General features: G+C 40.3%; 1 protein-coding gene across 1 annotated transcript in view; it reads left to right on the forward strand.

Moving 5' to 3' along the window:
• Positions 1 to 23,655, forward strand: part of gtf3c3 (general transcription factor IIIC, polypeptide 3) — a 48,477-nt gene extending 24,822 nt beyond the window's left edge. Inside the window, exons 11-18 of the mRNA XM_048533668.2 lie at positions 1,389 to 1,591; positions 2,393 to 2,494; positions 3,575 to 3,710; positions 8,270 to 8,495; positions 15,858 to 16,048; positions 19,153 to 19,277; positions 20,348 to 20,500; positions 23,408 to 23,655. Coding sequence (XP_048389625.1) covers positions 1,389 to 1,591; positions 2,393 to 2,494; positions 3,575 to 3,710; positions 8,270 to 8,495; positions 15,858 to 16,048; positions 19,153 to 19,277; positions 20,348 to 20,500; positions 23,408 to 23,530 — 1,259 coding nt within the window. The 3' untranslated portion in view covers positions 23,531 to 23,655. The remainder of the gene's footprint in view (positions 1 to 1,388; positions 1,592 to 2,392; positions 2,495 to 3,574; positions 3,711 to 8,269; positions 8,496 to 15,857; positions 16,049 to 19,152; positions 19,278 to 20,347; positions 20,501 to 23,407) is intronic.
• Positions 23,656 to 27,325: the final 3,670 nt, after the last annotated feature.

The raw sequence follows: 27,325 nt of genomic DNA on the forward strand, positions 1-27,325 counted from the left end.
TCATTACTATTTGTACTGCAGTATGCAAAATAGCTTAATCGAAAATAAAGAACTGTTGATGCTAGAAATCTGAAACAAAAACAGAACTAAGAAGGGTCAGTTAATGGTAGAACCCTGGGGAGTGTTGATAAACAGCGAGACCTACGGTGCAGGTACCTAATTCCTTGAAAGTGGTGTCACAGCTAGACAGGATGGTGAAGAAGGTGGTCAGCACACTTGCGTTCTTCAGTCAGAGCATCGAGTATGGGAGTTGGGATGTCATGTTATGGCTGTACAAGACATTGGCAAGGCCACATTTGGAGTATTGCATACAATTCTGCTGCCCTGTTATAGGAAGGATGTTATCAAACTGGAAATGGTGCAAAAAAGATTTACAAAGCTGTTACCAAGACTGGAGGATTTGAGTTATAGGGAGAGGCTGGATAGGTTGGGACTTTTTTCCCAGGACTGTAGCAGACTGAGGGGTGACCTTATAGAGGGTTATAAAATGATGATGGGCACGGATAAGGTGAATAGCCAAAGTCTTTTTCCCAGGGCAGACGAGTCCAAAACTAGAAGGCATAGGTTTAAGGTGAGAGGGGAAGGATTTAAAAAGGACCTGAGAGGTCACCTTTTCAAACAAGGGGTGGTGCATATATAGAACGAGCTACCAGAGGAAGTAGTTAGAGGCGAGTACAGTTACACCATTTAAAAGATATTTTGACATGTACATAAATAGGAAGGGCTTAAAGGGATATGGACTAAACATATGCAAATGGGGCAAGTTTAGTTTAGGAAACCTGTGTGGTACGGATGTGTTGAACTAAAGGGTCTGGTTCCATGCTGTATGACTAAGGGTCACTGGCCTTAAACCTTGACTCTGCTTTTTCTTCACAGATGCTGCTGAGTTTCTCTGGCAAGTCGTGTTTTTGTGCAAAATAGCTTTATTGTTTGACTGCACTTTCAAAATTGTTCATTCTTTCTGAAGTGGGATGTTTGTGAGATATATATAAATGGAAGGCTTTGTGTATTTTGAAAACCATTGAAGTTTAACATCAAATTAGAAAAACATAATTAATTATTTACATTTGAAGAATAGTAATGGCACCAAAATAGCACAGATGATCTAACTGTTCAGCTGTGGATCAAGACACTTCTCATGCTGTGAACAGTTTCCCTTCACTGTAATGTATGTAGTTACGCTAGCTTTGTGCAAAACATTACAGTTAGTTTCCTGTAGAAGATAAACTGTCTGTTGACATATTTGCTATTATTTTCTTTATTTGTGCTCATGATCTGTTGATTGTAACGGTATATGTAAAGCTGTAATTGGAAAGGGAAATGAAAAGAACAAGGAATAATTTTGAGAATGGAAGCGTTTATGCTCAATTCTAACTTTCTAACTTAAGAGTGTCTGAAAGCCTTGGGACATATGGAGCTTGCAGCAGAGAGTTACACCAAAGTGGTGGCAATGGCACCTTTGCACCTGGATGCACGTATTTCCTTATCAACGTTACAACAACAACTAGGGCGACCGGAGAAAGCTCTTGAGGCTCTGGAATCAATGCACGATCCTGAAACTCTAGCGCATGATGCAAATGCAGCTCAACAGGTAAGAAATGTAATAACAGACTAATCATGACTACAAGACCAGTATTTCAATGTAGTTCATACCAGCAACATAATGGAGTCTTAAAATGGCGGCAAGTATTTGATTTGCACTATAAGAAACTTTACAGCACAGAAGGAGAATATTCAGCTGATACTAAATGGGGCTCATGGCACAGCATCTAATGAAAGAGCTGGTATTTGATCGTTCACCCTCCTGAAATTGCCTTATGGTTTCTAAGGTTTTAATAAAACCCACTGCTGCTGACTTACGCCTCCGCTAGAAATGTAGAGGCTATTAGTGAGTAATTGCTTAATTAAAATGATTATTAATCACTCTGTTGAATACGTGACTCATATCCAAAAGATTGTGTCATGTCTGCTTGGCAACTTCGATGTTTGTTAGTTGGTGGATTTGCAGTTTTGTTGGGCTCCTAAACTAAGCACAATCTGCTATTAGATATTCAGTCCAAGGAAGACAAGGAAGAACACAAAAAACAGACATTGCCTTGAGAAGTTGATAAACCATTGACAGAATAAAGTCTGAATACTCTCAAAGAAAATGTCACAACATCCACAGAATGGTTTTGTGGGGAACAGTAGAATTAATGTTACTTCTAACAATTGTCATGTTTGTTTTTCAACCGTCTAATGCTTGGTATAATCTCTGGAATAAGAGATTGTCGGTAACCCATTTGCAGACAGTATTCTGCAGGAAAATTGAATGCCTCATTTTTTTTGTCCAATTAATGCTTTCAATTGTCAGGCTATTTAAAGCTCAAGTTTTGTCTTGTGTATCATTCAGGAACTGAAGTTGTTACTCCATCGCTCTACCTTACTCTGTTCCCAAAAAAAGTTGCCAGATTATGTGGATGCTTTACTCGCAATGCTAGCAATGCTTTTAAAGGTGAGTTGGAATCTTGACAAGCAAAAAGAAAATTGATATACAACTTGCAGTATCAAAGTGAAGTAGGTTCTACTTGCATGTGTGCTGATGGATCCTCTTGATTTTGCAGCTGTTCAAGTCTGCAAAAATTAGCATAGGAAAAATTGTGAATATGTTGAAAAGGCTGGATTTTTATAACTATATGAAAATTAACAAAGGTTTATATCAGGTAAATAATCGTGTGGTATTAACGTTAGACTGTGAATGTAGAGACCCAGGTGATGTTCTGCAGACCTGGGTTCAAATTCCACCATGACAGATGGTGAAGTTTGAACTAAATGAAAATCTGGAATTAGGAGTCTAGTAATGACAATGAAAGCATTGTCAATTGTTGGGGAAAACCCATCTGGTTCTCCGATGCCCTTTTAGGGAAAGAAAGTGTTGTCCTTATCCGGTCTGGCCTACATGTGACTCCAAGCCCTACATGTGGTTGATTGTTAACTGTCCTCTGGCTAGCGATACCCACATCCACTGAATGACATTTCAAAAATCACACTCTCCTGAATACAATGACGTCTTTAAAAATTGTTCCTTTTTGTCATTGTCATTCACTGTTTTAGAATCAAGTAAAACTTCCAAAACTCACTCAAAAGTCAATAATTGAGGTTGTCGGCTTGCTCGCTGAGCTCCTGGTTATCGTACTGATGTTTTTGTTATAATGGTAGGTAACATCATCAGTGCAGCTCTGATGAAGCAATGCTGTTCCACGCCACTCCAAGTGGAGTAGAACGACAATTGCTTCATCGGAGGCCATACTGATAATGTTAACTAGCATGGTGACAAAATGTCTGTGTGACGACAATCAGTTTGGTGACCAAGCCAACAAGTTCATCTGCAACCTGAGCTACAAATCTTTGCAAGAACCTTAAAAACCTAATAATTTGTATCTTATTCTTTAAACTATTCATGATGTCACTCCATGTTTAAGGAGAATATTTGGAGTAGAAACTACATCACCTTGGAGAATTAGCAGTTGTTGATCTTTGTTTGCAAGAAAATTGAGCTGAAACAAAGAACAAATGAAATTAATTTGTCTTGTAGGTCGCAATGAGCAGAGCGCAAGTTTCATTGGTTTCAAGTTCCAAAAGTGGGGAAAAGCACCTATATCTTGTAAAGGACTTGAGAGATAAAATTAGTGATATCGATGATCAGGAAGCTGCATATTTGGATGTTAAAGGTAAAGAATAAAACTTGTAATCATAGATAATAAAATGTGAGGCTGGATGAACACAGCAGGCCAAGCAGCATCTCAGGAGCACAAAAGCTGACGTTTCGGGCCTAGACCCTTCATCAGAGAGGGGGATGGGGGGAGGGAACTGGAATAAATAGGGAGAGAGGGGGAGGCGGACCGAAGATGGAGAGTAAAGAAGATAGGTGGAGAGAGTGTAGGTGGGGAGGTAGGGAGGGGATAGGTTAGTCCAGGGAAGACGGACAGGTCAAGGAGGTGGGATGAGGTTAGTAGGTAGCGGGGGGTGCGGCTTGGGGTGGGAGGAAGGGATGGGTGAGAGGAAGAACCGGTTAGGGAGGCAGAGACAGGTTGGACTGGTTTTGGGATGCAGTGGGTGGGGGGGAAGAGCTGGGCTGGTTGTGTGGTGCAATGGGGGGAGGGGACGAACTGGGCTGGTTTAGGGATGCAGTAGGGGAAGGGGAGATTTTGAAACTGGTGAAGTCCACATTGATACCATATGGCTGCAGGGTTCCCAGGCGGAATATGAGTTGCTGTTCCTGCAACCTTCGGGTGGCATCATTGTGGCAGTGCAGGAGGCCCATGATGGACATGTCATCAAGAGAATGGGAGGGGGAGTGGAAATGGTTTGCGACTGGGAGGTGCAGTTGTTTGTTGCGAACTGAGCGGAGGTGTTCTGCAAAGCGGTCCCCAAGCCTCCGCTTGGTTTCCCCAATGTAGAGGAAGCCGCACCGGGTACAGTGGATGCAGTATACCACATTGGCAGATGTGCAGGTGAACCTCTGCTTGATGTGGAATGTCATCTTGGGGCCTGGGATGGGGGTGAGGGAGGAGGTGTGGGGACAAGTGTAGCATTTCCTGCGGTTGCAGGGGAAGGTGCCGGGTGTGGTGGGGTTGGAGGGCAGTGTGGAGCGAACAAGGGAGTCACGGAGAGAGTGGTCTCTCCGGAAAGCAGACAGGGGAGGGGATGGAAAAATGTCTTGGGTGGTGGGGTCGGATTGTAAATGGCGGAAGTGTCGGAGGATAATGCGTTGTATCCGGAGGTTGGTAGGGTGGTGTGTGAGAACGAGGGGGATCCTCTTGGGGCGGTTGTGGCGGGGGCGGGGTGTGAGGGATGTGTCGCGGGAAATGCGGGAGACGCGGTCAAGGGCGTTCTCGATCACCGTGGGGGGAAAATTGCGGTCCTTAAAGAACTTGGACATCTGGGATGTGCGGGAGTGGAATGTCTTGTCGTGGGAGCAGATGCGGCGGAGGCGGAGGAATTGGGAATAGGGGATGGAATTTTTGCAGGAGGGTGGGTGGGAGGAGGTGTATTCTAGGTAGCTGTGGGAGTCGGTGGGCTTGAAATGGACATCAGTTACAAGCTGGTTGCCTGAGATGGGGACTGAGAGGTCCAGGAAGGTGAGGGATGTGCTGGAGATGGCCCAGGTGAACTGAAGGTTGGGGTGGAAGGTGTTGGTGAAGTGGATGAACTGTTCGAGCTCCTCTGGGGAGCAAGAGGCGGCGCCGATACAGTCATCAATGTACCGGAGGAAGAGGTGGGGTTTGGGGCCTGTGTAGGTGCGGAAGAGGGACTGTTCCACGTAACCTACAAAGAGGCAGGCATAGCTGGGGCCCATGCGGGTGCCCATGGCCACCCCCTTAGTCTGTAGGAAGTGGGAGGAGTCAAAAGAGAAGTTGTTGAGTGTGAGGACGAGTTCAGCTAGGCGGATGAGAGTGTCGGTGGAGGGGGACTGGTCGGGCCTGTGGGACAGGAAGAAGCGGAGGGCCTTGAGGCCATCTCCATGCGGAATGCAGGTGTACAGGGACTGGACGTCCATGGTGAATATGAGGTGTTGGGGGCCAGGGAATTGGAAGTCCTGGAGGAGGTGGAGGGCGTGGGTGATGTCACGGACGTAGGTGGGGAGTTCCTGGACCAAAGGGGAGAAAATGGAGTCCAGATAGGTGGAGATGAGTTCGGTGGGGCAGGAGCAGGCTGAGACGATGGGTCGACCAGGGCAGGCAGGTTTGTGGATTTTGGGAAGGAGATAGAAACGGGCCGTGCGGGGTTGGGGAACAATGAGGTTGGAGGCTGTGGGTGGGAGGTCCCCTGAGGTGATGAGGTCGTGAATGGTGTTGGAGATGATGGTTTGGTGCTCGGGTGTGGGGTCATGATCGAGGAGGCGGCAGGAGGTGGTGTCGGAGAGTTGGCGTCTGGCCTCGGCGATGTAGAGGTCAGTGCGCCATTAAACTTGTAATCATGTAGTGTTTAGACTTAAAATCATTTAGTCCAGACAAGCTGATCTGGTACCAGTCTACAGTGAGATCCAAGACTAAATTGATGTGATCATCTGTATGTCAGTGTGTCGTAATATTGAGAAAGTCTGCAACTGAATGCATTTGACTTTAACAGTTCTCTGTCCTCTATAAATCTTTGACATTTCTATTTTTTGTATTGTAACCTTAAGAATGCTACCTGAATTATGCCACTTAAATTGACAAAGTAATTTAGTATATACTGTGAGTTTGTGTCCCATGGAAATTGACAAGTCGTCAATTCTCAGCTAACTTAAATGCTGTAATTCGGGAGTTGATGAAGCATTGCCCCAGGCTTGTCTTAGGTAATGCACACTGCATGTGATGCCTATATGTGCCACAATCCTCTTTGCAAACTCCGATTACGATATCACGTGGCAATGTTGGGTGTAATCTCCCTTGAGGAATCAAGCAGCTGCCCACCATTATAATGTAGTTGGAGTTTTGCTGATACTTTCTGAATGTCTGGAAATTACAAAATCTCTTGGTGAATATATATTTTGCATTGTATTCTTGTAATAAAACAAAGCCTCTCAAATTCTGTTCCTTGTGGTTGAGTTGTTCACTGATCAATTTATTAACTGCATCAGGCAACTTAAGGGAAGAAATGGTATTTTTGTCTTGCAAACAAAACACCCATTGAAGGTACACTAAAGCAAGAGCTTTAAGGAAGTTTTTGAAGATGACAATTAATGATGCGGAGGCAAGGAGCTTAAGTGTTAGGCTGATACTGTTGAAAGTTCTAACTTAAGATGGACAGAAAATGTAAAATATGTCAAGGGACACATGCTAACACAGGACAGAAGCATGTTGCAGATGTGTTATGGATTATAGAAAGACTTATAAATGAGATGTGTTGGAGAATAGGACAGTAATTCAGGTAAACAACAATATGGTTGATCAAGGAGCAGAATGTGGACGACAGAGAAGAATGGAAATGGGGGAGCTGGTGAGGAGACCTTGAAATATTCGGGTGAAATTGACAAAGATGTACGACAAGTAATGCAAGTGCAGTGCTGGGAAATAAGACAGATATTTCCAAATTCTTGGAGTAATGAAATTGGTGTTAAATGGTGAAACCTAAAGAAAATGATTCAAATTGCATATAAAAATACACAAGCGCAAATCTGATTATTGTTCATTTATAGTTTTGCTGTAGACATGATTTAAATGTGAGAAAAAGTAAAGACTGTCTTTTCTTTATATCTACCAGACATTTATCTACTTTATTTGTTGCAGTTCACTAAAATATGAATTCCAGTAGATTGTTTTGGGGTAGCAGTGACTCCGATGTGATATGTCTAGTGAAAATACATTAAAACTCCAATGATTCTGAGTGGCTAATTCAGTGCCTAAGCCAATAGCTATGGATTTTTGCAACAAATTGATCAGCCAACCTGCCTTATAAATAGGATACAGAAAAGTACAGATGTCATTAGCAGCTTGCATTCTTTCCGTTTAACTCAATACCTTGAAAGTCAATCCTTTAGTTAGTGACGTAGAATAAAAATTGGCAGAAATCTACAGGCTATGATGTAGTTTTTGGATTACACTGCTGTACAATGACCTCAGCCTACTTAAACAGTCATCTTCCTGCCACCCCCTCTCTAACAAACAACATCAGGTTTTATGAAATCTGAATATTTTAAAATGTCAGCCCTCTTTATAAGAACATCATTTTGTCCTATAAAAATGGGTGTGTTTTGTACAACAATACCCACGCACACCTTTTCCCCTATTAAATGCTATCTTTTTAATGGGTAATTACACCAAATAGTTGCTGCCATTTTAATACATCCATTATGTTGCTTGTATTGATGCATCATTTTGATTTCATTTCAGTGCTGCAAATAATCATAGAATCCCTACAGTGTGGAAACAGGCCCTTCGGCCCAGCATGTCCACACCGACCCTCAGCATCCCACTCAGAACCAACCCCCTATAACCTACCTAATCTACAAGTCCTTGAATGCTACAGGAAATTTAGCATGGCCAATCCACCTAGCCTGCACATCTTTGGACTGTGGAAGGAAACTGGAGCACCCAGTAGAAACCCGTGCAGACACGGGGAGAATGTGCAAACTCCACACAGACAATCGCCCGAGGGTAGGATAGAACCCAGGCCCCTGGCACTGTGAGGCAGCAGTGCTAACCACTGAGCCACTGTGCTGCCCAGGTAATAAACAATAAATTCTTTATCTGGTCTCATTTTGAACGGGTAATTTAAATGTGTCCATATCATTTTTTTTACCCAGGGAAAACTAGTGTACTGAATAAGGATGACTGGTGGAATTTATTGCTAAAAGCTATTTACACATTATGTGACCTCAAACGTTTCAAAGAAGCTGAACTCTTGGTTGATTCTTCGTTGGAATACTACTCATTTTATGATGATCGGCAGAAACGGAAAGAGTTGGAATACTTTGGCCTGTCTGCTGCTGTTCTGGATAACAACTTCAGAAAAGCGTATAATTATATCAGGTACTTCAGATCAATCCATTCCTAATGTCACAATTTGGTGAATTTTAATTCGCGAAAGAGCACATTATTTACATTAAGTTCAAATTAGCTATGTCTGTGTATGTGTCAGCCATCACTCCATTGGTATCATTCATACTTCTGAGTCAGAAGGTTCTGGACTCAAGTTGTACTCCTGGATGAGCACTGAATTCAGAGTTGACACTGTTATAACTGAGGTGGTGCTGCATTGATGTATGTTGATAGGAAGGTAAAAATAGAAGCCATACCTGCCTTGTCGGGTAGATCCAAAAGGTGCCACAGCACTGCTTTGAAACAGAGCAGATGAGTTACCCCTGGTGTCGATATTTATAATTCAATCAACATCACATAAACATATTCAGTGGTGATTAACTCACTGCTGTTCATGGGAGCTTGCTGTCTATACATGGACTGCCTCCACTTCTTACATTGCAGAAGTGACGGCAAATCAGAAGCAATTCCTAGTTACAGATGGGATAGCGAGGGGACTTTAAAAAAGGGTGAAAGGGTGTTGCATATTGATTAAAGAAATTAGAAAAATTGTAAAGTGGGATGATATGCTGGAATGATTATTGAATGAGACTATGTGGTTTGAACTGAGAGAAAAAAAGGGCAGTCACTGTTGGAAATATACTGCAGACCCCTGAACAGTCAGAGCAAGATATGTGTAGGTACTTTGTTGAGAAGTGGAGAAACAGTGTGGGCAATAATGCTGGAATGTATCAACTACTCAAATATTAACTGATGTAAAAGGTGAAAAAAGCATAAACTACATTTAGGAGGATTTTTTAATCCAGTAAGTGCAGGCCCAATAAGATGAAGGCAGTTCTGCATGCAGTTTTCCATTCCATATTACAGACTTCTGAACAGCTTTTTCTTTAGTTTAGCATGGTAAATAGGAGTGATGTCCTGGATCTGAGATAATTGACCTCCAGCAACCACAATTATCATCTTTTGTGCTACATATAGCTCCAACCAGCAGAGAGTTTTCTCCTTGATTCCCATTAACTCCAGTTTTACTAGAAGTCCTTGATGCCATATTCGATTGAATGTTGTTTTGTTGTGAAGGGTATCTATTATCCATTCTCACTTCTCCTCTGCAATTCAGTTCTTTTATCCATGTTTAGACTGAAGATAAGCTTAGAAGTCTCACAACACCAGCTTATAGTCCAACAGGTTTATATGAAATAATAAGCATTGCCACTTTGTCAGGTGAAGTGAACTTAAGTCATGGACTTAAGGATGTAACAATGTCCGGAGCAGAATGGTCCTGGCATAACTCAAAACTGAACTTCAGTGAGCAGCTTCTTCCTTAGCAGAATTTACTTGACAGCACTGTCAAAGGACCTCTTTCATCACTTTGCTGATGATTGAGAGTGAACTGAAAGAAGGTTTATTTGGCTGGGTTGGATTTGTCCTGCTTTTTTTGGGACAGGATACTAGGATAATTTTTCATATTGGGTAGATGCCAATGTTGTAGTTATACTGGAACAGCTTAGCAAAGGGTGGAGCTAGTTCTTGAGCACAAGTCTATTGTACTCTTGTTGGAATGTTGTCCAACAATCCTAGACCCATAGCCTTTGCAATATTCTGATTCTTCAACTGTTTCTTGATTTCAAGATGAGTGAATCAAGTTTACTGAAGACTGACATCTGTGATTATGTGGACTTTTGGAGGAGGCTGTGCTAGATGGTCCACTTGACACTTCTGGCTGAAGATGAACGAAAATGCGTTTGCCTTGTTGATTGTACTGACATGCTGGCCTCCCCCAATATTGAGGTTAGGATATTTGTGGAGCTTCTGCATCCTGTTGTTTAATTGCTGCATGTATAGAAGGATAAATAGAGGGTATTTCAGGAGATCCCAGGCAAGTATCAATAGACTTGTCAGTGGACAGAAAAGTGACAAATGCAAGTTGGCCTGGGTAAGTGCGAGGCCAAACAAGACAACTTAATCTAGAATAACTGATATATTATTATTAATAACTGGATACTGAGGTGTCCAGAGGGATCTTGGAGTGTATGTCCATAGATCCCCGATGATAGCAGGGCCATTAGATAAGTGCATTATTACGGCATGCTGGATACTTTACCTGACTTGCAAAGGCATAGAAAACAAGAGAAAGGAACATAGGTTAGAATGTGGAAAAAAAATAATTAAATCAAGTCAGAGCATAGAGCTCTGTAATATGGAAAATAAGTTATTGTACTAGAGGGGATACATTTAAAGGAATATTAAAAGGACAGGAAGATGTTATCTTTGAGAAAATATTGGATAAATTGGAGTTGTTTTCTTGGGAACAGAGGAGATTGTTGGAAAATTATAGATGTTGATTGTAATAAAATACTTTCACTTAGCAGTTAGGTTAATAGCCAGAGAGCATAAATTTAAAGCAAGTGAAAGAAGGATCTGAGGAAAGTTGAGAACAACTTCTCTCAGGAAGTAGTGGAGATCTGGAACTGTCTCACTTTGAATGAGAGAGAGGCAGAAACATTCATCACATTTTAAAAAAAATACTTGGAAATGTACTTGAAGTGATTCCTACAAGGCTTTGGACCAAAAGCTGGAATGTGGGTTTAGGCGTGATGTACCAAATAGACTTTAAGCTTCTGACCTTTCTCATTACTGTTGTTTCGTTCTTGCTTTGTCTTCTCTCTCGTTGTCCATGTTATATGTATTTTTGTGTTTTCACTGACAAGTGAACTAAATGCTTTTGAAATAAATCAAGCCTAAAGAGTCCCAAATAAACAGGATAGTGAAGAGGGCATTTGGTACACTTCCCTTTATTGGTCAGTGCATTGAGTATCGGAGTTGGAATGTCATGCTGTGGCTGTACAGGTATTGGTTAGGCCACTTTTGAAATACTGCATTCAGTTTTGGTTTCCCTGCTATAGGAACAATGTTGGTAAACTTGAAAGAGTCTGAAAAGATTTACAAGGCTTTTGTCTGGTTTGGAGAGTTTGACCTATAAGGAGAGGCCAAATAGTCTGGGGCTGTTTTCCCTGGAAGTTGAGGGGTGACCTTTATGGAGGTTTATAAAATCATAAAGGGCATTAATAGAGTGAAAAGTCAAGGTCTTTTTCCCAGGGTAGGGGAGTCCTACAACTAGAGGGCATTGGTTTAACGTGAGAGGGTAAAGACATAAGAGGGAGCTAAGAGGCAACTTTTTAACACAGAGGGTGGTGCATGTACAGAATGAGCGCCAGAGGAAGTAGTGGAGACTGGTACAATTACAACACTTAAAAGGCATCTGGATGGATCCGTGAATAGGAAGGATTTAGAGGCATAAAGGTCAAATGCTGGCAAATGTGACTGGATTAATTAGGATATCTGGTTGAAATGGAAGATTTGGACCAAAGCGTCTGCATCCAAACTCTACTGATTCATTATATCCACTAGAGGGCTGACTTGCATAGCTTTCATAGGGAAGATTTTTTTGAGGCTTTTTGAAGTCTGGGCAATATGCTTTTTACCTGCATTTTTTAATAGTGGCACGATTTGTTTATACTGCACCTTTAATGCTGAAACTTCTTCAGTTCTTAAACTAGGCAATTTTGGACACGGGGAGAAATGGCCACACCATTTGCTGGTTTTGTTTTAAAAACAAATAACTTGTTATGAAATTGTTTCATATATAAAGTAGTTAAATTTGTCTTTGTCAAGAATTCTAAATTCCAGGTTCTTCTTGTGATGAGAAAAACATGGCTGTAAATCAGCACATTGGAAAGTTGACGGAAAGAAAAAGAGCAAAGTAGAAAAGAATTCTTAACTTTCTATATAGGCTGTTGATCTTCATATGCCTTATTTTTTAAAATTCTCATCCTTGTTTTAGTCTGTCAGTGGTCTTGCCCTTTCCTTTCTCTGTAACCTACTCCAACCGTACAAATCTTTGAGATTTTTGCTCCCATCCAATAATCTTGCACATCTCTGATTTTTTTAATTGCTGCAACTTTTATGACTATGTTTCAGCTACAAATTCACTCAAACTCTGGAAATCCCTCTGTAAATCTCTGTGTCTACCTCTCTCTTTTAAAACGCTACACAAAGGTCGGAGGTGTCGTTGACAGTGTAGAGGGCTGTTGTAGGCTGCAGCGGGACATTGACAGGATGCAGAGATGGGCTGAGAGGTGGCAGATGGAGTTCAGCCTGGATAAATGCGAGGTGATGCATTTTGGAAGGTCGAATTTGAAAGCTGAGTACAGGATTAAGGATAGGATTCTTGGCAGCGTGGAGGAACAGAGGGATCTTGGTGTGCAGATACATAGATCCCTTAAAATGGCCACCCAAGTGGACAGGGTTGTTAAGAAAGCATATGGTGTTTTGGCTTTCATTAACAGGGGGATTGAGTTTAAGAGTCGTGAGATCTTGTTGCATCTCTATAAAACTTTGGTTAGACCGCACTTGGAATACTGCGTCCAGTTCTGGTCGCCGTATTATAGGAAAGATGTGGATGCTTTGGAGAGGGTTCAGAGGAGGTTTACCAGGATGCTGCCTGGACTGGAGGGCTTATCTTATGAAGAGAGGTTGACTGAGCTCGGTCTCTTTTCATTGGAGAAAAGGAGGAGGAGAGGGGACCTAATTGAGGTATACAAGATAATGAGAGGCATAGATAGAGTTGATAGCCAGAGACTATTTCCAAGGGCAGAAATGGCTAGCACGAGGGGTCATAGTTTTAAGCTGGTTGGTGGAAAGTATAGAGGGGATGTCAGAGGCAGGTTCTTTACGCAGAGAGTTGTGAGAGCATGGAATGCGTTGCCGGCAGCAGTTGTGGAAGCAAGGTCATTGGGGTCATGTAAGAGACTGCTGGACCTGTATATGGTCACAGAAATTTGAGGGTGCATACATGAGGATCAATGGTCGGCACAACATTGTGGGCTGAAGGGCCTGTTCTGTGCTGTACTGTTCTATGTTCTATGTTCTATGTTCTAAAACCTTGGTCCAAGTTTGTGATCATGTCTTGAATCTCCTTCCATAGCTCGATATCATTTTTGAAATTATTAATAACAATCCTGTTAAGTACAAACAACTAGAATGTTTTACGACATTCAAGTAATATACAACTGCACACAAACGTTTTCATCAAAATTGAGTTTGATGACTTTTCAATTCAGGCCAGGTGCCCCTTTTGAATATGGTCGAATGTATCTTTTTTTTATTTTGTTTATGGGACATGAACTTTAGTTAGTACTTTATTGCCCATCCCTAATTTCTCTGGAGAATGCAGTGGTGAGCTTTGTCCTTGAACCACTTCTTCCCATGGGTAGGGACACCTACAGTGCTGCTAGGAAGAGAACTCAAGGATTTTGATCCAGTTACCAGGGGACCTTTCAAATGATGGTGTTCCTGGACATTTGCCATTTGCTGAAATTTGAAAGGTGCTGTCAGAGGAGTCTTGAAGAATTCCTGCAATGCTTCTTGTAGATGATACACTCTGCTGCAACTGTGCTTCGCTGATGAAGGGAGTAAATGTTGAAGGCAGTGGATGAGGTATTGAACAAGCAGGCTGTTTTTTTCCCTCGATGGTGCCAGGTTTCTTGAGTGCACTCATAAGGCAATTGGAGAGTATTTCATTACATTCTCGACTTGTGCTTTGTAGACACTGGACAGGTATTGGCGAGACAGGAAGTGAATTACTTGTCACAAGATTCCGAACCTCTGACTTGCTCTTGTAGCCACAGTGTTTCTATCAATGTCCCATTTCTGTTTCTTACCTATGGTAAATCCCAGGATATTAACAGTGGGGGATGCTACCACTGAATATCAAGGGTCAATTGTTAGATTCTCTCTTGTTGGAGATGGTCAATGCATGCACTTGTGTGATCTTTATATTACTTCTCACTTATCATCCCAAGCTTGGATATTATCCAGATTTTTCAGCATATGGATATAGAATGCTTCAGTCCCTGAGGTGTCATGAATGTTGCTGAACACTCTGTGATCATCTGCAAACGTTCCCACCTCTGACCTTATGATACAGGGAAGGTCAATCATGAAGCAGTTGAAGATGGTTGGACCTAGGACACAACCCTGAGGAACCTGAGTTGTCCTGCTTCTGGTCCTGCACAGGCCATATACATGGTCAATTTTTCGCATTGTCAGGTAGATGTCAGTGTTGTAGGTGCAATGGAACAGCTTGGCTAGCCTGGCAGCATATTCTGGAGCAGATGTCTACAGTACATTTGCTGGAATCTTGTCAGTGCCTCGAGCTGTTTTTTGATATCACATGGAGTGAGTCATATTGGTTGAAGACTGGCAAGTGTAATGCTGAGGATTCCTGCAACTGGCTGCGATAGATTACCCACTTGTGGATCACTTGGCAAATACTTCAGAGTTGTCTTTTTCACTGATATGCTTGGCTCCTCCATCGTGGAAGATGGGAATATTTATGGTGCATATATAGCTTTGTAAAGCACTGTTCAATACCTTTGCCCTTCAGTTTATAGTAAATATTTCAATATAATTTGTCCCTATCCTGAGCCTGATATTTGGGACATCTAAAATCATTATGATTAGATAATTTAAAAAGACAATTAAAATGTCTATGTTAATCTGACAATGGTCTATGTTATTGTTTTAAACCAAGTAACCTGACATTTTCTTTGTAGGAGATAAATATCTTTTAATTCACAATTTAACTGCTTTGAATAAAAAGGCAGACTATTTAGAGCACAAGTGAAATTTTCCTTTAAATTTTAAACTTAAATAATCCAAGCCATCTTCAATTCACTGGAATATTTTCCCAATTTTTGACAAAATAGCAAGCAAATCAAGCTGATGTCCAGCCACTGTTGATGGATTTCTATTCCTGGAAAGTGCAACTTGTAATACTTGCTACTTTTAAATATTATATAGTTGATTGTCAGTTTTCTTGTTTCAAATAACAAGTAATGATTACTGCTGTTGCCTAACTAATTAGGTTACTGAGCCTACTGCAGCACTGGGAACATACACTGATTGCAAAGTACTGTTCAAATATTGAACAAACTCTAGCGTGTACACTTATCAATGGCCAAATTTTATTTGGTTCGTTTAGTGTGCTGTGATTTAAAAGATCACACAGAGACATTGTAAAGAACATTAACTGTCATAAAAATGTGTTCACAAAAGGAGATAAATTGAGAACTGTCATATTTCCCAAAGCGACATTGAGCTAAACTATTATTATACTGATTTGAGTCGGTACTGGTCTTAAATTTTTTAGTCTTAATCCTTGCTGTGCCATTAAATTGATAATGTGAGTTGAAATGTGCTTTGATAACAATTTTCATTAAATGTTTTGTTTTATGGAAACAACATTCTACGTGTCTCCTGATGAATTGACTGTTTTTTTGCTATTCTCTCAAGGGTTATGGTGATGGAAAATGTGAACAGACCTCAACTGTGGAATATCTTTAACCAAGTTACTATGCACTCTCAAGATTTGAGGCACCACCGTTTTTGCCTGCGACTAATGCTAAAACACCCAGATAACCATGCACTCTGTGTACTTAATGGACACAATGCTTTTGTGGCTGGAAGCTTCAAGCATGCTTTAGGTAGTTGACAATGATCATTTTGTAATATATGATTCCATATATTTGTTGGTTAAAAAGACATCAATCTGAATTCACTTAGCAATTGCATTACAATTATTCACTTTCCTGTATGGGCATCACTGTGTAAAAGTGATGCTGAGTCTTGTTACTGATTACACAAGATTGGGATACAGCCATGGGTATGATTTTGACAGTACTGGTGTATGTCTTTCTTGGGCTTTAGATGATTTTTATGAACAGATGAAGTTTTACATCTAATTATAGTTAATAATAGTTCAAAAACTGTTGCTCACCGTCTTTTCATCTCCAAAACCTCCTTTGCATCATTTTGTCTATTTTGTCATTTGACGAAATTACTGGATGAAGTAAGAACAACAGCCAGCTTTACATTTTTTTTTGATATACTACAAACCCAACTTGTGTACAAAGAAAGAATAACATACATGAATCTTACTGCAGCATTATTTTAACTTGCTGTAGTTCTATATTTAGTTTCTCTCTATTTATTTTGTCTTTTTGTTTTCTAAGTACATCAATAGCACTTAATCTCCTGTAGTATTTCACGAGGTGTTAAAATCAAATCTTTCAGTGAAGTACAGTTGAAGGGAATAGGGTGCAAATATAGTAGATTGTAAAAGCCATATATTCAATCCCCATTTCAAACCCAGAGGTTTTGCCTTGTTTTCATTTATAATTTTATGTGATTCTTCATAGTTTTTTATTTTGTGTTCCCTGTCCATATTTACAATGGAACCTGCTTATGTGGATTTCTGAAACTTTAGTTACATGAGAACAAAAGCAAAACACAGCTGGTCCTGGAAATCTAAACTAAAGACGAGAGATGCTAGAGAAACATTTCTTTTGGAGTTTTTGATTAAAATGTCAACAGTTGGCTGTCACAATACGTCATGACAACAGAATTTCTCATGGTAAATTAAGCAGTGTTACTTGTCCCCAGCATGCCATCAGATTCGACACTGCAGCACTGAACTGTAAAGCCTGTGACCCTTGAATACTTAACTTCCAACAGCTATCACAACATTTCAGCCAGTCTGCCAGACTAGAGATGAGGTTAAAAGTTTGGAATGGTACAGATTCTTTTGCCCTAATATCAGCCATTTTGAGAGATTCACTTCTGTTGTGGGTCCCAACAACTCTGCAACTTCCAGGGACGCCTCTTTTACGCATCTGCAAGTTATGATGTCTGGATGGGCTTTGGAAGAGTTCATGCTGAAACAAGTCAGTGCAAAGCCTTGGACTGATTGCCCAGGCTTGCGCAGTACCACTTTTTTAATCAATAGGAGTGTTCGCATTCCACTGGTATTACTGGTTCCACTTGCCCCTTGCACTTTCAGATACGTTCTCAATATCCATGGCTCCATTACATCGTGAAGAGCAAGTTCCCACTGCAGCAAAGAGAAAAGTAAGGACACAGTTTTGCACAGTCGGCAGACAATGCATTTGCTTTGCTTTGCTTTGCTGCTAGCTGCAAGATCTGAATCAATAAACCCTATTTACACTTGGCAGCAGTGTATAACAGTCTTTTCATATCTTACCTGGCTCATATTTCCCATCACCTCCACTCCCGAAGATGTCTCCATTTCCACACGTCCTACCCCACTGTAGCACATCCCTTTTCTTTTTATATCATGTATTGGCTTCAAGTTCTGCTGTTGGCTCCTTACGACTCTTTCAATCTAGCAGCTGTTTCCGTGTTGTAGAAACTCATTTGTCTTCCTCGTTTCTGCTCTTGCTGCACTTTTTACCTACTGTTTATTTCTGTGCTTGGTACTTCTTGCTCCTGGCTGGGAGCAGAACATTTTAATGCCTGAAATGTCATTTCATTGCTACCTTCTACGAAGTTATTACTTATATCTAGTAACCTTTTTGGACACTGTACTCCCTGTATACCTATGACTGTTTTGCCAAATTCCGAATGAATGCCATCTACAAGTTTGCTGACGACATCACCATATTGGGAAGGATATCTAACAATGATAAATCAAAATACAGAAGGGAGGTAGAGGGCTTGGTAATGTGGTGCGATGTAAACAATCTGTCTCTTAACGTTGGCAAAACTGTAGAACTGGTCATTGACTTCAGAAAGAAAGGAGGAGAAGAACATGTCCCATCTGCACTTATGGAACTGAGGTTGCGGGAGTGGACAGCATCAAGCCACTCGGAGTGATCATAGCCGACCTGTCTTGGATGTTCTACGTAGCCGCGATGGTCAGAAAGGCACAACAACACCTCTTCTTCAGGCAGCTCAGGAAAAATGGCATGTCTGTAAGGTCCCTCACCAACTTCTACGGATGCACCGTTGAAAGCATACTGTCTGGGTACATAACAGCTTGGGATCGCAACTTCTGTGCCCAGGACTTTAAGAAATTACAGAAGATGGTGTGCACAGCCCACGCCATCACGGAAGCCAACCTTCCATCTATGGACTCTATTTACTTGGCTCACTGCTGTGGCAAGGCAGCCAACATCATCAAAGACCCATTGCGCACTGGCAATGATGTTCTACAACCTCTCCCATCAGGCAGAAGATACAGAAGACCAAACACATGCACAAGCAGGTTCAGGAACAGCTTCTTTTTGGCTGTTATCAGACTGTTGAATGGACTGTAGCCTCAAATAATGTAACCTGCAATGTAACCTCTAAGCCTCTAAATCTTTTTGATCTGTGCATCCTTTGCTTGTTGTGATCTGCCTGTACTGCTTGTAAACAAAGCTTTACACTGTATTTTATTACACGTAATAAATCAATCAATCAATCTGATGAGATTTTCAGCCTATAGAAAATCAAAATCTATCTCTCTGCCATTCTAAATCATACATGTGAATGTGGAAGCATCTCTTAAATCCACTTCCTACCCTTCTTCAGTCTGAACAACACCCAGTAATCCTATTGTTTTGTTTCTTGTTTGTCAATCAGTTATTAATATTTCCTTCTCAAACCATGTTCCTGAATTTTTGTAACACAATTCTTGAGTGATATAAATCACATTGACTCATATAATTAATATTTTCAAGATCATAATAAATGGATACTAAGAACAATTATTTAAATGTATTGTGTTTCTTTCTATTTTAAATTTCAGGTCAGTATGTTCAGGCTTTCAGAATTCAACCTAATGAACCCTTATACAGTCTGTGTGTGGGCCTAACCTTTATTCATATGGCATCTCAGAAGTTTGTTTTAAAACGGCACCCTCTTCTGGTGCAGGTTTGTCAAGACTTTGAATCTCGAGTTAAAGTTTAAGATGTTTTCTTGGTGAAAATCTATCTGTTGAGCTATTTTGATTTGCTGTCTTACACTTAGGATGTGCTTTTGCCTAATGTAGTATAGTTATTCCTTTTGTCAAAACTTTAAGCTTTCCAAGTCCTAAGTGTGATTACTAATTCTATTGTTTATAGTCTCAATGCGTTGTTTAACAATACATAGGAGATATAAAAATATAATGAAAAGGTGAATTTTATTATTTATTTTGTGTTTTAAGATGTATCACATTATATTTGTTTTGGTTGTAGTGTTGAGTTCGATTTAATACACTGACCTGCTGTATTTCACATTTGGATTAGAAAAAGTGTACTTTCCTATGAAGAATATATTAAAGAAAGCTCACTTTGAGTGAGAACAGGGAAGAAGCAGCAATATTTAAAGAGGAGAGCATTAAGAGAATGTGGCAGATTTTACTACGAATAGTTCAGTTTCTTGCTCAAAAGGTTGTAATCAAATAAATTGCTTAAACATGGAAATAAGAATGTGGTAAAAGCAAATGTTCTGCACCCTCGAGTGGTCTTGCATCAAACATGCTGGTCCTGTTAGTGATGTGATGTCGGTTTGGAGTGGTATTTAAAATTAATAGTTAACATAGTAACTAAAATTTAAAATTATATAATAGTTTCAAAAACAATTAAAACCATTTACAATGAATTGATCCATACATAAAGGAATTTACGCAGGGCATGACTAAGTACCCATTTGAAAAGACAGATTTTGCAAAGATTTTGAACATGGGTTATGTCATTGAAAAACAGTGGAATGTAGTGGGAAGGTTTCATGCAGGATTGAGGCAGTTGAAGGCTCTGTCTTCTTATGGATTGGCAAAGATAATGGCATGAAACTAACAGTATGTGGAAGAGACATAAGGCTGGAGAAATTTGGAGAATGGGTTGGGGAGACATTGAATTCGTGATTTTGGAAGAAATTTGTGAGCAGGATAGGAAAGCAATTAAACTATACCTGTAAAATATGTTGTTTTCATTAGATCTATACTCTTTATTTTATTCCAGGGATTCTCCTTTCTGACACGGTACATGGAACTTCGAGGGCCCTGCCAAGAAGTATATTATAACATAGGACGTGCATTACATCAGCTGGGTCTTGTCCATTTTGCAATTCATTATTATGAAAAGGCATTGGAGCTCCCACCTCTTCAATTAGAGGTATGAAGTATGTTAGAAATCTAAACAGTTAAAACATTTTTTTCTCATACTCAATATTGATACAGAGGGTAGAAGACATAGTGGACAAACAGAGGAATTCACTAGTTTGCTGGCACCATCTCAACTTCGGGAATAACTTCTACATATTTAACAAATCATTAAATTACAGGATCATTTGCTGCCTTGTGAAATGATGGTTTGTGCTAGATTTAGTGCGAAATGGATTGAATTTTTTCTTGTTTCTGCATTCCTAATTGATTCAATAATTGTAACTTTAATTTCAGCAGTCATTTGGTACCTTGAAAAGTTTTGGATTTTTACGTGACTGTCAGTAAACTTAGTATCTAACTGGTGTGATTTCATCCCTGGTCTTCGCATGGTTAGCTAAACTCAACTGGGCAGCAATGTGGACTTCATAGCCCATGCCTACAGATGGGAAAAAGCAGCAATGGTTTGCCAAGTTGTGATATAGAATCATAAAATCCCCACCATGCAGAAAGAAGCCATTTGGCTCAACAAGTCTGCACTGACCTTCCAAAGAGCATTCCTCCCTATCCCCTTACATCACATTTCCCATGGCTATTCCACTTAACCTACACATCCCTGGACACTATGATGCAATTTAGCATGGCTAATCCACTGAACCTGCACATCTTTGGACTGTGGGAAGAAACTGGAGCACCTGGCGGAAACCCATGCAGACATGGGGAGAATGTGCAAACTCAACACAGACAGTTAGGCTGGACTCAAACCTGGGTCCCTGGTGCTGTGAGCCAGCAGTGCTGACCACTGAGCTATCGTATCACCCAAGAAACCCCTGCCATTACTCAATGGAGGTCTTGTCTTCTAACTACAAGATTTTGCTGTAAGCTGAACATGACCACATGCAAGTCAGCTTCATTAGAAGGTTGAGCTGGAAACAAGGCTGATGTTTAAACCCAGGATCACCCGCTTACTAAACACCCACTAACCCATGGTGCCACCTAGTGTACAGATAATAACCCAACGTACCAGCCAGTGTTATAACTCCTCCTAAAAGTTATGTGTTTGGAAATTTGCTGAGGATGGAATTTGCTACTCTGTATAAACAGCACTTAAACATTCAATTAAAGGTTGGTTTCTTGTGAAAATGGCCAGAATTGTCACCTGTGGAACCATTACCCAAGCAAGAGTTGTTGTCACCTCAGGAGCGTGTTTTTATTTGGTTCTAATAGTCATCCCTATATTATTATGATTTTCCTTTGCATTTTTGTGCCGCACAAAATGGCTTTGGGAATAAAGTGCTTCAGCCAATGTGTGCTTTCGTATTCCAAAGGGCACTAAGATGAAAGGTAGTTAAAATGTTAAGAAGCTAAGTTCTGTTGTTGTTTTGCCAAAGACTCAGTGATTCACAAGGCTGCCCTGGTAATCAATAAATACATAATTTGCAAAATATTGGTGGGCTGTTAATTCAGGGTGTGCTCAACTGCAATGGACTAGTGTAGACTCTGCCCATATTCTGAACAAAAGGAGGTTAAAATAAAATAGAAATACATACAGTGCTTTTTTAAAACTGTGAGAACAAACTTTCCACAAGCTCAGACAGTTAGGATACAAGATGATGGTTAGAAGTTCACCAAAATCATCTAGGTGAAATATTGAATTACGAAAGCAGGTTGCAGACTTAAGGGTCAATTCAAAATTTTGAGATTGATAATTTTCTTTTATACAAACGTGTTAAGGATCTTAAAGGTGGGTAAGTGGAGTTGAGATAAAGATCAGCCATGAGCTAACAGCATGGCAGTGATAAACACTAGAGGGTTTAGTCCTGTTTGAGTATTCAATGAATTATTTTATTTAAGTTGTGCGAGTTAACCTACTAATGTGGGGAAGTATAGCACCTTCATTATTTACTATCATGTGAAGATGAACAGAGTTAAGTGAGTTCCACTGTAGCTTTGATTTATATATTCACTACCTGTATCTGCAATAGGCAAATGAACAATGTACATCTGATCTTGTTCTACCTTCTAAAACATTGAACTAGAATATATGAGGGCACCTTGGAAAGACATAATATCCAGTTCACTTATCACGGTGTGATGCATTGTTATATTCCCTGAGTTGCACTATCTATTTTTCTTTCAATAATGGGAATCATGTCTGGAAAGTAAATGATATGCTATGCAGTTGCCAAACTGTCTGGTGTTATTAAAACCGTGAAGGTAGTGGCAGGAGACTAAAATTTGACTTCTTTCCAAGTTGCTACAAATACGTTATCAACAGTACCGTTTGTTACAACCTTTAAAAGCTATGTCCTGTGTAGTCATCACATGAACCACTAGTTCAGTTGCTGTTAGAAAACGATGGCATCATTGAACTAAGTTATTTGAAAGAATGGACTGTACTCCATTGATCAGAATTGCATCCAAACCTTTATTAATTTTGCACTTTTTGTTTAATTGTTTCAATCCTTGTGTTTGTATATTAATTCACGATATGTTCAGATATCTAGTGCCCCTGCTAATAATGAGGATTTTGTGAAGAAAATTGGCTAAGGTGGCTGTTAATCTGCTGTGAAAAACTAGTACCTATCATACAATAAGATTAAAAAATGTAAAATTATCGTATTATGGACTCGATTTAGGCTACAACAGATGATAGATATTTTGCACTTAATGTGTTTACTGCTTTTAGGAGATATGACAAAAGTGCCTGTCCTGGGAAAATCATAAGCACAGATTTTGTCCTTTTCCATGTCATAGCATGTTAAAACAACCATACTTCCCTACTGCACATGAACATTTTGTGAAAATTTTTAAATATTTTGGTAATTGCTATGTCTAAGTCCAACAAATCTTTTGTTGCAAAAATAACGAAGTAATTTTAAAGTGACATAATTTTAAATAAGTATATTTTTTGTTTCAGGGAATAGATGATGATCAAGTTGATTTAAGACGGGACATCGCATATAATCTCTCACTAATTTATCAGAATAGTGGAAACATTGATATGGCCCGAAAACTTATATATACTCATTGTGTTGTATAATGAGCGAAACTCCATGTCGAATTGTCCAATGCAAATTGAGAATATGTTTAAAGAGTAAAAATTAACTTGCATCTTTTCTTTATTATCCAAAAGTGAACGTGTATCATTTTATTGTAAATAATCTTACTAATTTCAGTTGTTGTATTTTTATTACTATTTAAGACTATTAAAATATTTCCAGAAATGTTGAGGTTGATGTGCCTAACCTTTCTCTGAAGTAGAATTTTAAATAAGTTTTTAGATTAGGTATTTTTGCTACAAATAAACATTTGGTAAAAATAGAAGAACTAGAAATAAAGTGTAGTCATACACTTCTGTGATAAGTTTACGTATGAACTGGGAATGATGGTTGTGTTTGAGTACAAACAGAGCCAAAGATGTGACCAGATACTAATTTATTAGTACCACATATCATTCATTATTTTTTAAAAAATGCATTCATGCACTAATTAGAGTAGAAACAGCAGATATGTACGATGAATCCTTGGCTGAAAAGATGGTTTGAGTGCAGAGTTTTAGACTGGTTCTGTGGGAGGTGGGACCTGTACAAACAAGATGGGTTATACTTGGGCAGGACCGGGACTGACGTCCTTGGGGGGTAACTTGGTAGAATGGTTGAGGAGGGTTTAAACTAGTATGGCAGGGGGATGGGAACTAGAGGAGTAGGGTAGTAGATGCCAAAATTGAGGGAGAGGTAGAAACCAAGGAAAACATTACTAAGGACAAGAACATGCATGGAAACAATGCTGAATAAAGCAGGGGAGGTGGTCTGAAAAGTATGTGTTTCAATGTGAGAAGTATAATTGGCAAGGTATATGATCTTAGAACTTAGAACTTTGGTTTATACTTGGAACTATAACATTATTGCAATTGCAGAGACTTGGCAGAAATGTTCCAGAATTTAGATGTTCCAGATGTAATGAAAAGGGAGGCAAAAGGGATGGGGGAGTTGTGTTGCTGGTACAGTACATAGCTGTACTGAGGGAGGATACATTAGAGGACTTGTGCAGTGAGGTAGTAGGGAAAGAAGTCAGGAATAGGAAAGATGAAATCACAATGCTGGGGGTATACTACAGGCCTCTCAACAGCCAGTGGGAGAAAGAGAAGAGAATATGTAGACAGATTTTGGTAAGATGTACAAACAGCAGGGTTGTGGTGATGGGTGATTTTAACTTCTATATTGACTGGGACTCACTATGTGCTAGGAATTTGAATGGGTCAGAATTTACAAGGAGCATTCCGGAGAGTTTCTTGACGCTGTATATAACCAGGCAAGGGGTTGTACTGGAGCTGGTTTTGGGAAATGAACCTGGCCAAGTGAGGGAAGTTTCAGTGGGGGAGCATTTTGGGAGTAAGTGATCATAATACTGAGAGTTTTGAGATAGTCTTGGCTAGGGCATCCCTGGGTGAAGGCGTTAAATTGGGGGAAGGCAAACTACAACAATATTAGGCAGGAACTGGAGAAAGCTGATTACAGGCAGCTTTTTGAGGGTAAATCTATATCGGACATGTGTGGGTATTTCGAACAACAGTTGATAAGAGTTTAAGAGCAGCACATTCCTGTGAGACCGAAGGGTAAATTTGGCAAGCTACGTGAACATTGGATGGCCAGTGATGTTATGACCATGGTCAAAAAGAAAAAGGAAGCATATGTAAGGTCTAGTAGGATGGAAACTGACAAAGTCCTTGAAGTAGATAAGGAAAGTAGGAAAGGACTTAAACAAGGAATTAAAAGGTCTAAAAGGGGTCATGAAAGTCTTTAGCAAATAGGATTAAGGAGAATCCCAAGGCTGCTTATACACATATGAAAAGCAAGAGGGTAGGCAGGAAAAGGGTTGGTCCACTCAGGGTCAAAGAAGGGAATCTGTGTGTGAAGCCAGAAGAGGTAGGGGAGGTCTTAAACGAATACTTTGTTTTGGTATTCACTAAAGAGAAGGAATTGGTGGAGGATGATCTCAGGCAAGGGAGTGTTGACTTTCTAAGCCAAATTGCTACTAATGGGGAAAAGGTGTTGTGTGTCTTAAAATGTATTAAGGTAGGTAAGTCCCTGTGTTTGGATGGTCTCTATTCCAGAATATTGAGGGAGGCAAGAGAACAAATTGCTGGAACATTGACAGACATCTTTGGACCCTCTTTGGCCATAGGTGAGGTCCCAATGGACTGGAGAATAGCCAATGTTGTTCCATTGTTTAAGAAAGGTAATAAGGATAATTCTGTAAATTACAGGCCTGTGAGTCTCACATCGATGGTAGGAAAATTGTTGGGAAAGATTCTCAGGCACAAGATATATACACATTTAGAAGCAAATGGACTTATTACCAATACACAGCATGGTTTTGTGCAGGGGAGATTGTGCCTCACTAACTTGATTGAGTCATTTGAGGAGGTGACAAACATGATTAATGAGGGAAAAGTGGTTGGTGTTGTCTACATGGACTTCAGTAAAACCTTTGACAAGTTCCCTTGTGGCAGACTGGTACAAAAGGTGAAGTCACATGGTATCGGGGTGAGCTGGTAAGCTGGGTACAGAACTGGCTTAGTCACAGGAGACAGAGGGTAGTGGTGGAGGGATACTTTTAGGAATGGAGTGTTGTGACTAGTGGTGTTCCAGCAGGGACCAGTGGTGGGATCTCTGCTGTTCGTAGCCTACATAAATGATTTGGAAGAAAACATAGCTGATCTAATTAGTACGTTTGCGGATGATACAACAATTGGTGGAGTTGCTGATAGTGAGAGGGATTGCCAGATGATACAGCAGGATATAGATCAGGTGTGGAGGCATCAGCAGAAAAATGGCAGATGGATTTTAATCCGGACAAATGTTAAGTAATGCATTTTGGAAGGTCAAGTAAGGATGGAAATTATACAGAGAATGGCAGAACCCTTAGGAGTATAGATATGGAGACGGATCTGTGTATGCTGGCCCACAGATCACTGAAGGTAGCAGCGCAAGTAGATGAGCTAATAGAAAAGGCTTGCTTACCTTCATTGGAAGGGGCACTGAGTATAAGAGTAGACAAGTTATGCTGCAGCTTTTTAGAACTTTTGTTAGGCCATACTTGGAATATTGCATACAGTTCTGGTCACCACACCAGCAGAGAATATGGATGCTTTGGACGGGGTACAGAAAAGTGTACCAGGATGTTGCCTGGTATGGGAGATTTTAGCTATGAAGAAACATTGGAAGGATTGGGTTTGTTTACACTGGAACGCAGGAGGTTGAGGGGCGACCTGCTAGAAGTTTTTGAAGATTGTGAATAGCATGGAAAGTATGCGGGTGGAGGGGTCAATTAGTAGGGGACACAGCTTCAAGGTAGGCGGAATGTTTAAAATGGATGTGCAAGGCCAGTTTTTTGCACAAAGGGTGCTGAGTGCCTGGAACATTTTGCCAGAGAAGGTGATGGAAGCAGAAACAATAGCAGCTTTCAAGCAGCACCTGGACAAATGCATGAATAGGCAGGGAATACAGGGATACGGATCCTGTAAATGAGGACAGCATGGAAGGGCAAAGTGTGATGGCACAGGCTTGGAGGGCTGAAGGGCCTCTTGTTGTGCTGTACTGTTCTTTGTTCTTTGGATGTGAGCACCATGGGCTAGGCCAGAATTTATTGCATGTTCCTAACAGCCCAGAGGCAATCAATCACACTGCTGTGGCTCTGGAGTCACATGTAGACCAGACCAGACCAGATGAGGACAGCAGTTTCCTTTCCTAAAGGACAATAGTGAACCAGATGGATTTTTCGACAGTCAAAAATGGTCATCGTTAAACCTATAATTTAGATTTGTTAATTATTT

The sequence above is a fragment of the Stegostoma tigrinum genome, chromosome 7 (assembly GCF_030684315.1).
Source record: "Stegostoma tigrinum isolate sSteTig4 chromosome 7, sSteTig4.hap1, whole genome shotgun sequence".
NCBI classification, from domain to species: Eukaryota; Metazoa; Chordata; class Chondrichthyes; order Orectolobiformes; family Stegostomatidae; genus Stegostoma; species Stegostoma tigrinum.